This window comes from Neodiprion pinetum, chromosome 2 (genome assembly GCF_021155775.2).
Source record: "Neodiprion pinetum isolate iyNeoPine1 chromosome 2, iyNeoPine1.2, whole genome shotgun sequence".
Lineage (NCBI taxonomy): Eukaryota > Metazoa > Arthropoda > Insecta > Hymenoptera > Diprionidae > Neodiprion > Neodiprion pinetum.
The window spans coordinates 5,378,053-5,395,658 of record NC_060233.1 but is presented as its reverse complement, the minus strand read 5'-3'; the positions used below and the strand labels follow the sequence as shown (position 1 = coordinate 5,395,658).

The 17,606-nt window shown below is 35.1% G+C and overlaps 1 protein-coding gene across 6 annotated transcripts in view; it reads left to right on the top strand.

Moving 5' to 3' along the window:
* trio (trio Rho guanine nucleotide exchange factor) overlaps positions 1–17,606 on the top strand; it is a 44,855-nt gene that overhangs the window by 21,011 nt on the left and 6,238 nt on the right. For all 6 annotated transcript variants that reach the window (XM_046610830.2, XM_046610828.2, XM_046610829.2 and 3 more), the window contains 3 exons: positions 13,977–14,049; positions 16,660–17,011; positions 17,317–17,400. In XM_046610830.2, coding sequence (XP_046466786.1) covers positions 13,977–14,049; positions 16,660–17,011; positions 17,317–17,400 — 509 coding nt within the window. The remainder of the gene's footprint in view (positions 1–13,976; positions 14,050–16,659; positions 17,012–17,316; positions 17,401–17,606) is intronic.

Sequence of the window (17,606 nt, the reverse complement as noted above, 5' to 3'; positions counted from 1 at the left end):
ATATCCTGAAATCACCTGAGAGTCTGTAAAAAATTTTCTGGAGCGATGTGTCTTAAAAAAAAAAAAAAAAAAAATCCAAATCACGTGAAATGTTTTTCATAAACCCTGCGACGTCCAATGTGGAATCTTTAAAAAATCTTTTTAATAATTTTAAACCTTTTTAACTACATTAATCTTTGGTGTCATTTTGCCAAGTCTTTAAATTAACATAAAATAAAAATAATAAAAATAAACGAAAATTAAAAATTTTAAGAAGAACATTCCGCACTCTTTGTAAGAAAACGTATCGAGTTGGATTTTCACTTTGTTATCACTTATGCAACATGTATTGCCGTTTTCCAAGGAATTTAGATATTGGCGAAAATTTGTCATTCGTTTTACATTCATTCCGTCCACCAGACTCGACGTTTAAACGTCCTCCTAATTTTACGCACCGGAAGTTAAGCTTCGCTGTATTTCAGACTTCGCCTTTCGTTCTTTATTTCCATTCAATTTAACTGCTTTGTTTTTATCGTCCGCACGAGCTATCGTCATTTACTGTTTATTTGATTCTTCTTTTAATTTTGCGGTATACTTTGTGTTTCATTGCAGTTTACCGTCCGAATAGCAACTGCGGATTTTTCGTTTTTCTTTTGACAAACCTTTCAAGTAACGCGGAGAAGATATGAAAAAAAATATATCATGAAGGGTATATTCGTAAGAATTTGATAAAATATTTAAGCCAACTTGTCGATGCATATTTTTTTTATGTGTATTAAGGGGGGAAACCGGTTTATGAGGTCGAAATTTTGCTGTCTTTCATGATTTTTTTTAACCAGGAAGGAATAATCACAAATTGTTTAAACTTGGAGGATATTTTATTTGTTTTCAATTATACTTTAAAATTTTTTCAAACGATTTCCGCCGGAAATAGTGGAGTTACCACGTGCAGTCCATGGGCGATTGCCATCCGAGCATTTGGCTGGCGTACATCCCTGACGTCGCAATTTTTATCTGTAATCATCAGGATTTTTTTTTTCATTAAAAACATATTTTCTAAGAATATGAACCTAATTATGATCAAACAAATTGAAAATTGCATGTTTTTGAGGTGTTTGAACACAATGTCATGTTTTTATACTATATTGTTTCATCTTTCTTGCATAAAAACATATATTTTTAATAACAATATAATCCCCGAATTTGGTTCATGTCACGTGGAATTGAATAAAGAATATCTGCACCAAATTTCAGAACGATTGATCAATAACTTTTTTGAGCTAGAATGTACGCAAGTCGAAAAAAAGTCGTTTCGAGAAAAACGCGTTTGAAATAAAATGTAGCGAAAACGAGAAATTCAAGGCAGTAATTAATTATAAAAAATGCTCATCGGTTAATCAGCTATTCCAGCACCATATAGCAATCCCTCTTCCTATTATTCAATAGCACAGCGGTATTTTGAGGCAGGTAGCTGGAAAAGAAGGGCCTGGGCGACCGCTCCGTTATAATTACCGTGCGCTTCTTCACAGAACCGACGGGCGGTCACTTAAGTGCTCATAGCATTCGAACTAACGGGAAATTTGCTTTGAAATTTTGACCACATATTTTTGAATAGTTGTACTAACGGTTCATGCAATAAAAAAAAAGACGATTTTTCGATCGGTCTAAACTGGTTTCCCCCCTTAAGCGACGTATGGACTTGGATGATTTCGTTCAATTTTTCATCAGCAAATCTATGTATGTATATGTATGAAGAGAGAGAGAGAGAGAGAGAGAGAGAGCGAAATAATTGCAGAACTAAATTGTATGAATACTGCTCGGTGAATCCGAACCGCGGTTCAATTAATTTTTAACAAACTTATCGCCGAACTGCAGCAACGAATATATGCCTGATTCTGTAGTTAATGGAATATAGATTTAATTTTCTCGATACCAATTCTATTTTTTATCGGTGCGGTATGTTTACGATCTTACATGCGAAAAAAAAATAACCGATACTCATATTTCGATGTTTTTTCTCCTTTTCTTTTCGTAATCCATCACCTCAATTTGTGTTTGAGTTAAGCAATGATCGGGTAAAGGAAATTTAGAGAAAAGAAACTAGAATAAATTTGTCTTGTAATAAATACATAAATTTTATATCACTTTTTATTCGTTGCGATTTATCAATCAGTAATTTTCCTGTGGTATACTCGTTTATTATACGTACAACGTGCGTAACTACGTATCGATTCGATATCTTGAGTGATTGTATAAATTCATGAATATACTGGTGGTATGAACATCGTTGAGAGAAAAATTAAGAGTCTCGTCGCAGCGTCTGGTTGGCAAATGCGTTTGACACAATGATACGTATTGCAAACAGAAACAAAGACAAGATAGCCTGTTTGCGATATCTCTTATTGTAGATACTCGTTACAGAACATCTCGCAATCAGATATTATTAAACGGTGTTACGGAATTTATATTTTCGATTACAAAAGTACGGGGGATCGATTAAAACTCGGAACGCTATAAAGTTGTTAATGGATCAAATCGAAAATTGTTGAACTCCGCGACGTGGCGACTCTTATGTAAAAAAAAGAAAAAAAAGTTGTCGAATTTCTTGAAAGTCTCTTTTCACTTCTTCGATCATTCGAATAAATCCGCCTTTTCTATGCAAGCTTGTAAAATCTTTGCGCCGGTGTATTTCCCAAGCTAAACTGAGAAAAATTTTTAGTTCCGGTTACCGCTCGGTCCTTAACTATTTTCATTCTTTACCACAATCAAAAAATATAGTTCTAGGTAGAAAATGAAAATTATTTTTCTAGCTGTTACCGGAAAGTCTAGAATCCGTTACTAATCTTTCTCATTACGATTACTGTTGCTATATTTTCTTGTAACAGTTGCGAGAATTTAACGCTTGTGCAACGATAAATTGATGTTCAAGCTTTGTTTAACTAAAAGAGTAGAGCAAACCGAAGAAACTGATTTCGCGTTGCAATTGCCAAGAACTTTTCCACATTTATTTTCTCATTACTCATTATATTTGCGGGAAAAATTCTTTTATTTACAATTATACCATGAAACTAGTTCACCGCATAAGTCAAGAGAAAAATGTTCAAATTTTCGAAAATTTTCATTATATCTATTATTATACATCGGATTAGAATTATGGTTACGAGGAGTGATTGTTGAATTTTTAAATACGGAACAATAAAAATAAATTTAAAGCAACGATCGTTTTCAGCTGAATCTTTGTTGAATTTCGGCACGAAGTTGGCGAAAGGAAAAATAGGTCGTAACGAAATTGAAAATCACGCCTCGCGGTACAAGCGACTGTTTTCCTAATAAGTAACTCGTGTCCCTGATTGACGCGGAATGATAAAGAACGGATCGATGATTGATATCGCAGAGCTGCGTGATGGCCGAGGCGATCAGGCGCCCGTCCGCCTTTATCCTCAATTGGGTTTGTTGAAACAGGACATTTCATCCTGTATCAGATAATCCGCGAAACGGATCGTCGCAAAGGACGAAACTGGACTAACGTCGAGGACGTTGATTCGGGGAAAAAAATTTAGGCTTTTCTTTACCGACATTTATTCATACGATCGGCAAATGGCAATGTGTGAAATTAACTAATGATATGTTGAAGAAAAAAAAAAAAAAATAAATAAATAATGAAAACATGAAATAAATCCGTCTAAAATATAGTATTGCAAATAAAATCGGAACGAATCTAATAGACTTTTAACGACTTGAACTTTGACGTTTGGGTGTCTGAGCTTTGGTTCATAATTTCAGTGTTTGCAGTTTTATTTATTTGCCAAGGATTAACCCTCTGAGTCACCCATTGTTGTGCTGAGTCAGGTTTTATTACAAGATAGTGGTTTATGGTCTTCGGGGTTGTTGGTTACGAATCCGAAATCAGCTTTGATAATCCGAGATGGTGGATCCAATATGGTGGACGAAAATTTCAAATTTGATCGAATAAGGTCAAAAAACTCTATGCAGGAGTTTTCGGGATCGCTGATTGAATCCGCCGTAATGAGTTTTCAAAATCTGATTTCAGATTCGTAAACAGTGACCCCAAAAACCTCTGGACAGAGTTTTTGTTCTCAGGATTCGATCGAATTTTAATTTTTTGTCCGCCGTATTGGATCCGCCATTTTGAATTTATAAAATCCGATTTCAGATTCGCTATCAGCGACCCAAAAAACTTATAATTTACGTAAAACATGTATACGTGTAGAGGAGTAACTTTCTCGGAAATGAATTATGCCTTCAATTCTCACGATTTTTTTCAATTAATTCGCTTCCAATAATAATAATTTACACGATATCGCAACAATTACTCTCGAGTATTGAAAATGTACTAGTATACTATCAGAAATAGCAAAAAACCGCAAAGTAATACGTTGAAAAGTTCTCTAAGTATACCAAAAATGTATATAAAATACATGGTAAGAATACTTACCCCAATGACTCAGAGGGTCAAAGATATAATAATTTGACAAATATTCAATCTTTTACGATTATATCCTCATAAAATTAATGACAAATATCTCGTTATAGTTTTGGGTATAACCAATTTGCTTGAGAGATGTGAAAATCGTTGAACCGTATAATCGAGAATATCGTTTAGGGCTCGTTATCACGCAGGGTAATCCAGGTACCCAATTAGACTGAAACTTTCTTGGCAAATTTCTACGTGCTTTCGACTAACCCTCTGAAACGTCAGAGAGAGTGGTGAAACAACTCCGTGTCTCTTATCCCGACGAGTGTTGCCTACTCGTGACAACGAAGTGTTTCGGGCAAGGGGTGGAAAGGGGGTTGTTTGAGTTTCCGGCGCTCCGTCTTTTCCCGTATTTCCTCCTCCTCGTACACTTTGCGCTCTAGACCGTCTTTATCTGCACCCATCTATCTAACCGCTTTACTTCTACACTTAACGATATCTTCTCTATACCGATAAGTCACGAATGCTTTTGCCATTTCATGTATTTTATTACATTTCTCTTAGGTTAGAGTAATTATCGTAGTTGAGATAAGCGCGGCGATTTGAGTGGCTGAATTTGTCTCTTTTTCTTTTTTTTTTTTTTCTTCTTTCTTTTTAATTGTTAGTATAATTATATTGTAGCGTTTTATCGAATGTTTAATTGAATTCTTTATCATTGTATTATCGTATGCGGAATTAATTTACTCAATTGTGCAACAGATGCGCGCGTGCAGTTTGTAACTGCATATTTTCATTCGATTAATACGCGTTTAATCTCATTTTATTCTTATATCGTGTTCAGACTTTGCACAGATCATGTAATGAATACACATGAATTGAAAAAACAATAAGTGCAGTTGAATAGAAGTATATAATAGGAATATAATGAAGAAATAAAAGTAGAATATCGTCGTGTTTCGATCTCGCATTTTACTTATACCGGGACAATCTCTTGAAACTTGGAAATCAACCGCGCATCCGTCAAATAATTCAATCTCATTGGTCTTCCAGTTTTTGACAGAGTTTGACAGATGAAACTCGGGATGGCCAGCCTGCGCGAACAGCCGATAAAATTCGCGCATGCGCAGTTCATTTTCAAATTTCAAGAGATTCTCCCGGTATACCTGATCACGTTAGTTACACGACGAATATTGAATAAATATATATCAAAAAAATAAAAGTTGACAAAGTTGTTTAAAATTGTACATCTGAACCTGCAATTGTACTGCACTGGTGATCGTTAACCTCTAGAGGACCGGAAAACCGATATATCGGCTCACCCTGTGATATGACCGTTGTATTATATAGCTGATACACAATACCAGACCCAATTTTCTTGAAATTAGGGGTCAACCTTTATCGTCACATATACCTGGAGTTTGAAATTGTTTCTATTCCAGGTAAAGCTATGATTCACTCCATAGAACCCTTTGTACGCATTTTAGGCTCTTCGTGGATTTTTCGAGAAAATACATTTTATGGGTGGTAATAAATGACCTCATTAACGGAATAGTTTGTTTTCAATAGAATTGAATGTCCCGCAGTCGGATTGGTTGCCCGAAAAATAGTCGGCAACCAATCAGAGCTATCGAAACCCTCTACGTTGTACGAAAATTTTTACTATAAATACAGCCGTGCGTTTGTGCGAAAGTTAGTTGAGTTTCTACCTCTGGTTGAGTCAAGAACTCGTGCGTTGAAGTCAAATTATCCGTTTCGATTCTTTTTTCAAAATGTCTTTCGCCGGGCGATTATTTGACATTATAATAATATCTTACGAGTTCGAGTGCAAGTGCGGGGAAAGGCATGTCGTCCACTTCGTTGTTGTGATTGAAACGAATTGAGTCGTCATGAAACCGAAGAGATTTACACCGAGTTCGACGGACGAATCGTCATCGTCGAGACGGAATCGTGTAGTTGATGTTTTAGATAAAGTTCACCGGCCTCGAAACTCGATCGCGTCCCGAGATCAATTATTCGCCTCATCGGGTCGTACGAATGAAAATCGTTACAATTTTTCCAAGTACTTGTTGGGAAATTGCATCCTCGTCAAATGTCGTCGTTCGTTTTCATCACGGCAGCGAAATGACAACAAAGATATTCCAAACGGTAATGTCGATTTTATGAATATTTTTATTTTCACAATATTTATACGTATCAGGCTATCAACTCCGCGTTGTCAGTTTGCGAAATTTCAATCTGACAACAAAATTTCTTTCTTATTTTACTCGTACCTGTTCGGATCGCGTAATTTATTCAATCGAGACTGAACCTTTTCATCGACACGTTTATTAAAGTGGTTCAAAAAAAAAAATCAAAAAAATCTTTTTTTCAAATTTACAACTTCGATAGTTATAAGAAGTGGAAATAAAACGCCTGTTGAAATTTGAGCCCTCAACGTTAATATTTACTGGTTTTTAAATGCCATTTTTCATTTTCCATTTGATCAAAACGCGAAAATAATTTTACTTTCATTTTGAATTTTGTAACTGAGTAACGAGGCAATGTAGATAAATGTCCGATGCATGATTTTTCAGGGAATTGAATTGCACAGAATTTATTCTTATTTCTAGTACAGGGGCGTGTTTTCTCTTCTTCATGGACAAACAATAATTCGAAATAAACTTTAGTCTGCAAATATATATATATATATGTATATATATATACACTTTTTTACGTCATCAATTTTCATTATTATACAATTGAATCAATCTATAATACATTGCGCGTAAAGAAATACAAAAATGTCTTGTGCATATTGCACAAATCTTTCTTACACTCTGACATCCTTGAAGCTAATTCGCCATCTATGTAAGTACAGGGGTTGGTTCTAAATGCCCTTCCTCCTTTGGCCCAATTCGATTTTCTCCGTCCCCTTTTCACCTAATTTTCTCGCGATCCCTTTCGCACGAACGTGATTATCATTATTATCATTTCTGTTACATTCGATCAGAAACCATACCGTAGGAAGAATTGTCTCGCACTTTTCGAACTCTTCGACCCTTTGCAGCATACGTTTCTTCTTGTTGTCTGATTTAAGAAATAGGCTTAGAGCTGAAAAATTGTCAAAGCTCAGAATGGCAGATCTCATATCAGCGAACACGATCAATATTTATGTTTTCAGTCCGCCATATTTGACCCGCCATCTTGAATTTTGAAATTTTTACATCGAATTCGTTTTTAGCGACACAAAAACCGATGATTACCGAGTTTCACTTTTCCAGTCCCCATAAACTTTCCACAGTTACATTTATTCTGTAAAAACAGGCATTTTCGACACTCCGTTTATTTATAGCGCTCATTTTATTCGCGTAATCGTTGTATAATCCCTTTTGAAACATCAACGTTGACATCTTACGTCTGAAAGACAGCGATATGTCAAAAATTGAGTATAAATCTTGAACAACCTATTCAAAAAAGATGCCTCATATACGAGACGCTACGCCGCAAAGGGTATGGAAAAAAAAAGAAAAAAAAAATCATAAAATTCAATTTTCGCATTAATTCGTAATAATATATTTAGTAAAATATACAATAGCTTTCTCGTTACTTTATATCTTTATACATACATGTAGTAAAAAATATCAAAGTTGACGGAAGACACAGCGAGAGGATTTAGGGTTAACAATCAGAGACAATATTTCGACGATTCTATTCTTTCTTAATTTGGAACCAGCGTCCAGATAAAATTTCGAAAAATTTTACAACAATTGCCCTCCTAATTTCCATCGTAGGTACAAGAATAAATAAAAAGCACATACGTGATATACGTAGGCACGCGAAACGGCGAGAAGTGGGTGTAACCGGCGACGAGAAGAGAGGCAGGCAGGTCTCTCCTCTCCTCTCCTCTCCTCTCCTCTCCTCTCCTCTCCCCCTTCGTTCCTCGATCAATACGCGTGTCCTTGACCAGTGTTCGCAGCCTCCCGCGGATGTCCGTCCGGCTGCGCGACCTATCGCAACCCTCCCACCCTCCCTATCTATCCATCCTAGGGTAGAAAATCATCTCCTGCGCTGCACTACTTTTTTTTTTCTCTCTCCTCCTTCCTCCTCCTCCTCCTCTCCCCTCTCTTTCCTTACCTACCTCCACCATCCCCGTGTGACCCCGTTTTCGGTGACGGAAAGAATTCCGGAAGGAATGGCAGAGAGAAAAAAAAAAAAAAAAATTACGGACAGTCAAGTGGAAAATAGTCAACGAGTGTTGCTCGGAAATTATTTGAACGAAACTTCACGGCTCGGTTTTCTCGTTCGGAAGTTTCTTTCTTTTTTTTTCGCTCAATTTTATTTTCATTCTTCTACCACATCCACTTGTGTAATAGAAACAAAAAATGTATATATATGTGTGTGTGAAAAAACAAAATTATCGAGGTCGATTAAAGTGTGTATATGTACAATATATATATATACGTATAAAGATGTTGAAGATGAGGATGCGGTAAAAAATCTGCACGTTATACTTTGATGTTCGAATTCTATTTTGAAACTTGTAAATAATATATATATATATATATATATATATACACACACACATACACACATGTATAATTATATTGATATCGTGAAGGGTTCGTCAAGAGTGATTGATACTTTGGAATTCAAATTCCTCGCCTTTGGATTTTATCGCTGTAACTTTCGTATTATTATATCACGCAGCGTATATACGGTTGTTATAACAAAGGTGATTATCTTCGGTGGGGTGTAAAATGAAAGAAAATGAAGGAGAATAAAAAAAAATATTCCCCTACACAAGTATGTGTATAATAATACGGTGTAATATTTAAATATAGATGTTATTTTATTATTACTATTATTATAACGTCCTTGTGGGTCTAATCCGGGTTTAATCGTTCTCAGATTTTCGCGTGTAATGTATATTATGTGTATATGGGCTGTGCCTGGGTAAAACATTTGTTACACATGTGTAATAATAATAATAGTAATAATAACAATAATAATAATAGTGATAGTTATACTAATAATTTGTGACTAGTACGTGATCGCCAAACTCTCTGCTCCAGCTCCTTGACGTTTGATAACGGCGAAGATTTTGCAACTAGTATAACTCGAATTTATACAAATTGTGAGAAAAGATACAACAAAGAAAAACAACAACTTTTAAAAAAACTACATGTGTTATACGCATTTGCTTGTTTCTTTTTTCTTTATTTCCTTTCTTTTTTTTTTTTTTTTCGTATCTTCTGTGAAAAATTTGTAATCGCGTATGTTGTCAGTATATACATATAAGTATAGGATAAACTGTGACAAAATGAATTCTTTCAACGTATAAGCTCTTTTCGAAACTATCGTCATTGCAACCGCTGCCGAGCTGCGTGCAAACGTAAATTGTATAATAAATATACATACGTCATATGTGATCACCGTCAGTGTTGGGAAAACTGGGGAAAAAGGTCAGGGTAAAAGGAGTAAGGTATGTAAGTTTCGAGGGAAAAACAAACATTTGCGAAAAATTTGATGTTCTCCTTTTTTTTTTTTCTTTTCTTTTCTTTTTATCTAAATTCACCTTGAATTCACATTATATATTATGTCGGAACGTGTTGGGATTAAGGAATTTTTCTTATAATATCAATTTGTAAACTGTAAATCGAAATTACCGAACTTTACACTAATCGAATCTGATATATATACATACACATATATATATATATATATATATATATTACCAGTACGAAATTTTTAACATTTTTTTTCCTTTAGCGTATTTATACAGCGTATTTATAAATATATACGCTAATTGAAACCTCGAGCTTTTCCAATTACCATTTACATTGTAAATAAGTATAACAAGCTGCACAATGTGTATCGAAAGATTTTTGCCAGCGTTCAAGTATACGTAAATCGTTTTTACTTTCTTAGTTCGAATTCGGTTTCACGGGTTAAAATTTAACCTTAATATTTGTATAATATCAGAATAACGCTGCGTGTAATTTCGCTGTCGCATTTAATCAGAACGACTTTATGCGACGACGACGATGACGAAAACCGCCTTATATATATATAAGCGATTCTACGACCTCGTGCTCGTGTTTTACCGGCAACGGCCAGACCGCATTCTGACCTGTTTAGATGATAAAAAAAATCCCGTCAGGTTAACCCACAAATTATTTAAATCGCAATTTACAAATTCTTTTTCAATTCGTCGGCGAGTTTTTATTATTATTATTATTATTATTATTATTATTATTATTATTATTATTTTTATTATTTCCCGATTTTTGCGTGCAAAAAGCGGGGGAGTTATATAATAATACAATAAGTGAAATATGGAAAAAAAATTTTAATTTTGATATAGAATTGTTATGATTATGGAAAAAAAACAACAAAAAAAAAAAAAAAAACAAATTATGAAAAGTTCAACGGGCGGCAACGTCGCAAGGCCACAGCCACGTGGCTTCTGGCCAAATTTTAGATACCTGTATACGATTTACATGTTACATATGTTTATATACATATAATATGCATACGCGTGTATTAGCGAAGTTTTATTTCCGAAGTTTTATTTCCGATTAATTGGCGCGGCTGCACGGAATATTCAGTGAAAATCGTATATTATAGGGTGAACATGTGCTTGCTCGGTCTCAAGGGTTCGTTATTGTTACAATTTGTGCTGTGCGCAGTATCTGAAATATTAATTTATTTTCGTTGGAAACTCTTCGTATGGTACATTATATAGCTGGACGTTTCTGCTATGCTGCCCGGTTTCCCAATATATGTCGAATGTTATTGTATTGCCAAAATTTACCTCTTGTTAAATATAACGTAACATTTCTTGCATTTTTTTTTTTTTTTTTTTTTTTTCTGGTAGGAAAAAGTTTTTCTCTGATATTATTTGAATATAATTATTTAAAATAAGGCATGGGTTATTTTTGATAATTATGTTGCTACTTTGATTTGCCGGTGAGAATAATAATCATTCTTTCATTTATTTATTTTTGTTACTTATGATAGTTCGTTTGATAATCTTATTCAAAATTCTGGATGCTGCTTTTATTAATTTTACCGAGATTTTCCACAGTTTCGATAATTTCTTGTCGGGGTCAGATCGTATCTGTTTCGTTCTAAATTCATATTTACAGCAAAATAGTTATTAAACTTGTTACGATATTGTTGTGAAGAGACAATATAATGATTTTATTCGGCGAACTTGATACGAAGTCGATATTTTTTTGCGAAATCCGTAATTATGCGGTGCAATATTGCATTATCCGTTTCTCTCAATTATGGATTATTAGCGATTACCGCAAAACTTGCACGCCGCTGTATTGTCTTCTGATAATTAATTTCCTCATTTTTCTAAGGAAAGTTAACGCAATCTCTTCGACGAAATATATCCACGAGATATTTCACACGATGAAGCAACTTTAATAACGAATAAAAACCGTGTTCTCAGTTTTTACCTGTAAGAGAATTATACATTTCAAAGTGCTCAGAATTGTTTAGAGATACATATAACATGTCCTTGAATATTATATTTTCTTCCCAAATATAAAATTGCGAATTTCTCGGTCTGAGTGAATGATGTTAATTCCTCGTATAACGTTGTCGAATTTGTCATCCCGTGAAACTGATGCAAAGAAGGACAAGTTAAAATGTATCTCAAATTCTAAGAAAGTCGTTTAAATCGTTCTCGCGATTCTTCATTTTTTCTTTTATTGCAATCAATTCGAAATCAATACTTCAGAAATTAACAAAGAAATCGAATTTTGCCTCAACTCTTTTAGTAAAAACATTTTTCTACTAAATATTTTCACCTGAATTTTTTTACTCGGGGGTTTTTCCGGTCGCTGATCACGAATCTCATGTTCGAATTTGATTATTTCTAAATCCAAGATGGCGGATTCAATATGGCGAATACAATATAGCGAATCCAATATGGCGGATTTAAAATCGAGAAAACTATCAAAATTCGATGATTCTGACCGGAAGTTGTTACTCGGGGGTTTTTGGGGTTATAAGAAGTAACGAAGTCCACTCGAAGTTATAAATAAACTGTGACAAGGCTAGGACATGGAGATTTTTGCGTTCAAGTGCAAATCGGTCTAATGAGTTATGCATTATTTTAAAATTACGATGAGCCTCGAATCGACTACGGAAATTCCCTACCGGAAGTTACAGAGCCACAAGCTAGCGGGTTCTGTGTTCTCATCGTTTATACAGTGAGGATTAATACAGCGTGTCTACTATACATTAGATTCGTGGAATATTCGATGGGTTTTTCGTAACACATGTAGGTCTAATATTTTACAGTCGTCTAAAGGATGTATTTTTTTTAAATCTTACATCGTTTCAACGTTTAGTAATATTTATTTATATATGTTATTGGGAGAGGGGGGCGGGGGGGTCAAAACGAAAAAAAGCTGAACAAGAAAAATTAAAATTGCCTTTGAGAAAATTAAAAAACGGGTTACATACACGTATATAGGTATATATATATATATAAAAAAAATGCAGCCTATATTTCAGCTGTTCCGCGATTAACTTTGTTAATTAATTACACGTACATTATATTCTATAAATATAATAGACGAAAAACGGCGGTCTCCGAATTATAATATATCATATTATATTATATGTATAAAAAGTATATTTTATTGGAATCGCACCAAGAGATGCAGCAAAAAGGCGGTGAGGGACGCCTATTTCTGATCGTCGAGTTTAAAAGATGAGAGGCGAGAAGAGGACGCGTGTCTTGCGTCGCGACATCCGGGAGCCGCCGAGAGATGCAGGTCGACGAATAAAGTTTCCTCGATCATGATCCAGGGCAGAGCGCGAAAACTGGATCATTTTGGTCACGCTTTAACTTGCGAACGTCTATTTTATAATGCAATAACGCAATTCATGTAGAGCGTGCGTGAAGTGAGTCAGTTTTTAACATTGCTATCTCAATTTCCCCCTCCACGGTTCTTTTTCTTTTTCCCTTTTCTCTTCAATGATCTTTGAGCAATAGACCAACCCGCTGCGGTTTCAAGCCGTTAGTTATATACGCCGAGGTGAAGAAGTAGGGAGAACCCCTTTGCTCGCATAACTGAGAGCTTTATACCAGAGGCACGCGTTATCAGAAATACATCGTCCGCGATATTGGACGCTCTCTGCTTGACCTGTCTGGCTACACGTAAAAGTTTATATAAAATACCTGGTGCACAGACGGCTATCATTAATTGGTTAATTACTCGTGATGTATTAAGAATAGTCAACACTTGTTACACGGAGAAGGGAGAAATATATTCGATTCTATGGTGCTGCGATTTGGGATTGAAAACAGTGTTGCATTTTTTTTTCTTTGCTTTTTTTTTTTTTTTTTTTGGTTTGTTTCTACCTGTGATGTGAAAAGGGTGCGGAAATGATCGAGTCGCAGGGATTTAAAGAAATTTACAAGATATAATACAATTGATGTACAGGGATTGAGTGTGCAAAATTGAAGGGAAAAAAGTGAATAAATTTCGTATAAAGGTGACGCGCGTTTGTGCAAATACCGTTAACATGTTTCAAAATGTGTTGTACGATGTTTTAGAACTGGGAACCAGCGACGGAGGCGGTTCTGCAAGCACAAGCTCACCTGGGAACAAACGGCGAGTTTTCAGCGGGTGAGTACAAGTTTCTTATTCTTTGTTTTTTTTTTTTTTTCTTTGACTCTCTCACAAGCCATTTTTCAAATTCGACAAGTATTTCCGGGTTACGTTTTCATCCGTTTAACGTTTAGAAGGAAATGATATTTTACTGCAACCACGAACGGAGAATTTAAATTAAAATAATACAGTGTATAACAAGTCTTATTTGCTTCAGAGATTTTCATTTAAAAGCAATTACGATTGAAGAGAAGAAATAAACACTGTTATTTTATGTATACCACTCTACGTAATTTCACATTTATAGTACTCTAAAAACACCAATCAGTGAGGTAGTGATGATAAAGCGACGGATATCCTACCACGATAATCACGATTCAGCGAGAATTTCCTTGACGAATTTATTGAACTCAGTGATTAAGTATATTCGCTTAGGTATTGTAAAGAGACGTAAATATTTTTACCACTGTGGGAAAGAAAATAATGAAATAAGTTTATTTAGATGTGAGATAACAAGTCAAAGATTGCGATTTAAACAATTTCTTTACTGAACGTTTTAATATACACTTATATATTTTGTTTTTAACGTTTCTCTTGCTACGAATTTTTCTCAATGCAATCACACGCGTACCTGTGTATAGTTGTACATATACAGTATACGCACCGTGTGTTTTATCTATCGATAAAAATTAACGTAGTAGTACACGTAGTTATAAATTTATCTGAACGATTTATTGTGTACTGCATGTATAGGTAGACGGAAATCAGTAACTCTGTTGTACGACAAACGCGGTTAAATCATCACGATTTTATTCTACTGTAAATGAAGAAAGAAAAAAAATATATATAAAAAAATATGTATTATACCGTGACGTTGAAAATATTATATCCGGAAATAAAGTGCGAAATTATACTAGTATGTGAGTTTCACCGCGATTCATGAACCTGATCGGCACGTTAAAATTCAGATTTAGCATTTGACAATATAGGTATAATATTTGAGATGTTATCATAGTATATATGTACGTCAGAAAAGCCGTGTATAAATTAGGCAATTATTGCTTCTGTTTTTTCTTAGAGAGAGAGAGAGAGAGAGTGAAGAAATCAATGAAGGAAAAACAGTATAGAAGTATATATATATATAATATACTATATGTATTTATGCGGTTAAAAAAAATATTTACATGGACGAATTTCCGATCGCGTGTCAAGAACGATATCCACGTTATTTAATAGATTGACGCGGGTAATTATATGCATATTACTGAAATTAATATCAATAAATTTAATCAATTTAATACACACGATATTTATACGTATACGTGTATGCAAATCTGTAATCTCGCGGTGTGATTAATATGCCATTTGTAAATAAACCGATTGTACGGGTTAAACTATGTAAAACGTTACAACGCGTTCTGGATCGCTTCGTCGTAATTATTATTTGTAATATATATATATATACTTACATACAGTCATTTAATTTCTTCACGGAACACACGCGATGTATTTACGCTTGCATAATAATATGTATGTACCTTGATGTGGGGGAATTTTTTTTCGATACGATTACCGGTTAAACAATTATACGTGCAGAATACACGTTTGTTTTTTTTTCACGCCCATTCATATGGGTATTTCCATTAACGAACGAACTAAACTCCAAGTTTTGGGAATGACAGATGGGATTTTGATCGAAAAATGACCAATTTTTATGTGCTGCAGGTTTTTTTTTTTTTTTTTTAAAACTATAGTAAAATTGCTTGTGAATTTAACTTGATTACAAATGTTGTTTTATTAGATAAAATTATGCATTGGGTTAATTTTATCGCTAAATCGCAGCCTGTGTCCTTGTCGAGTGATGTTCGCAACTCCGAGGATGCTGTTGATATTTGTCTTGCGAGAAAATTGTATTGCGCGATTATTGCAAGTCCTCAGAACATCCGATGTCTCATCGTTCCATATGAATGTGGCAGTTCTTATCGTTTCTGAGTTAACCGGATTCTGATGCATCCCCAAGTTTACGAATATAAATAAATACTGCAGTTGACGACGCACTTTTGATAAGACGCTCTCTGTTTTTTTTATCTGTGCAGCAATTTCGTAAAAAATTTAAAAAAAAAAAAAAATTTAACCCGACATGCTTGACGAGCAAGCTGGTGTTTCCGATCGGTTAAACGAAGATCCTGTTCAACACAATTGTTGTATGTTCTCCTCCTCCTTTCTTTATGATTACACGAGGCAGAGTTTATTGTTCATATATAGGCCTAGAGCCGGTCTTTAGCGGCGTGACACCGCATCGCGGTTTTTAAACCAACATCATCATCATCATCATCATCGACATCTTTGTTCGGGTTTTCACACTCTTTGTTTTTTCTACAAATTAATTGCATTGCCGATTCGCCTAAAATAATTCTCCTTGGATTCAATTATTTTTCTCGTTATTAAAAAACTGTTCACGATAGGTCAGGATATAATATGATAATAATAGTTGATGAATTGAGAAACATTGAACCAAAAAACAAAAAATACGCTGCAGCGTATTCAATTTCATGTTAATGATGCTCATGTGAGAAATCTAAAGTGGCAAAACGTGTTTCTTCAATGTTTATTCAATTTGATTTTCAGGAGAAAATGGCTGCCGCCACCGCTGCGCAAGTTGAGTCAAGGGAAGGTAGAAAAGTCATCGGCATCGACGCCGGACAGACTGCCGCCTCTGAAGAAAACCGGATCAGACAAACGGTTCAAATTACCGAGTGGTGACAAATCCGGAAGAGCGGCCTCAGAGGGCGAAGAGGAAGAAGACGTCGAGGGCGAAGACGGCGAGACGCCGGCTTTCTTGGAACAAAACGGGGGCGAGGATGGGGAGGATGATCTCGAGCTACCGCCGCCGATGAAACCGATAACAGAGCCAATTGTCGTCGTCACGGGAAACGGACCACCCGGTTCAACGATCCCCGACGAATTGTCTGGAAAAAGAGTAAGCCTAATCCGATGAGGGTTAATTTCATTTTTTTCTCACCCAATTTTCCCTGACGGAAATTGACTTTTACACGCTGATATTATACTTACGTATATGCCAGATAACGTCGGTGTGGGTGCACTTCATCGACGCCATTTTATCCGAGACTGTAATTTTATTTATTATTATTTCTTTTTTATGCCGCGTTTAGCGATACAATCAAGGTGAAGTTAATTGCGGAACGAAACGACATTTGCATTTTCATCGCGAATTTTATTTTACACCTGTAATTTATATCTATGTGTACCATTTTGCGATTGCAGGGTTCAGAGAATTCCATGAGTAGTTTGGACGGTGCTACGTCGGCCGATCTTGCAGAAATCGAGCAAATAGTCAAAGAGAGAATGGTGAGTTCGGTGCAAGATTATTTTTCTGCATACTCGTCAGGCGTTGTACAAACGTGTTTTAACAGACCTTCCACTCAATTTGCTATTTCTTAATTATTTTCCGTCACTTTTTGTCAGTACTTAACCAGCGGAAGACAGTTTTTCAATACGAAGTATTCTCATTAGTTACATTTTATTCTATCACATTCCATCTTGTAAAGTACAAC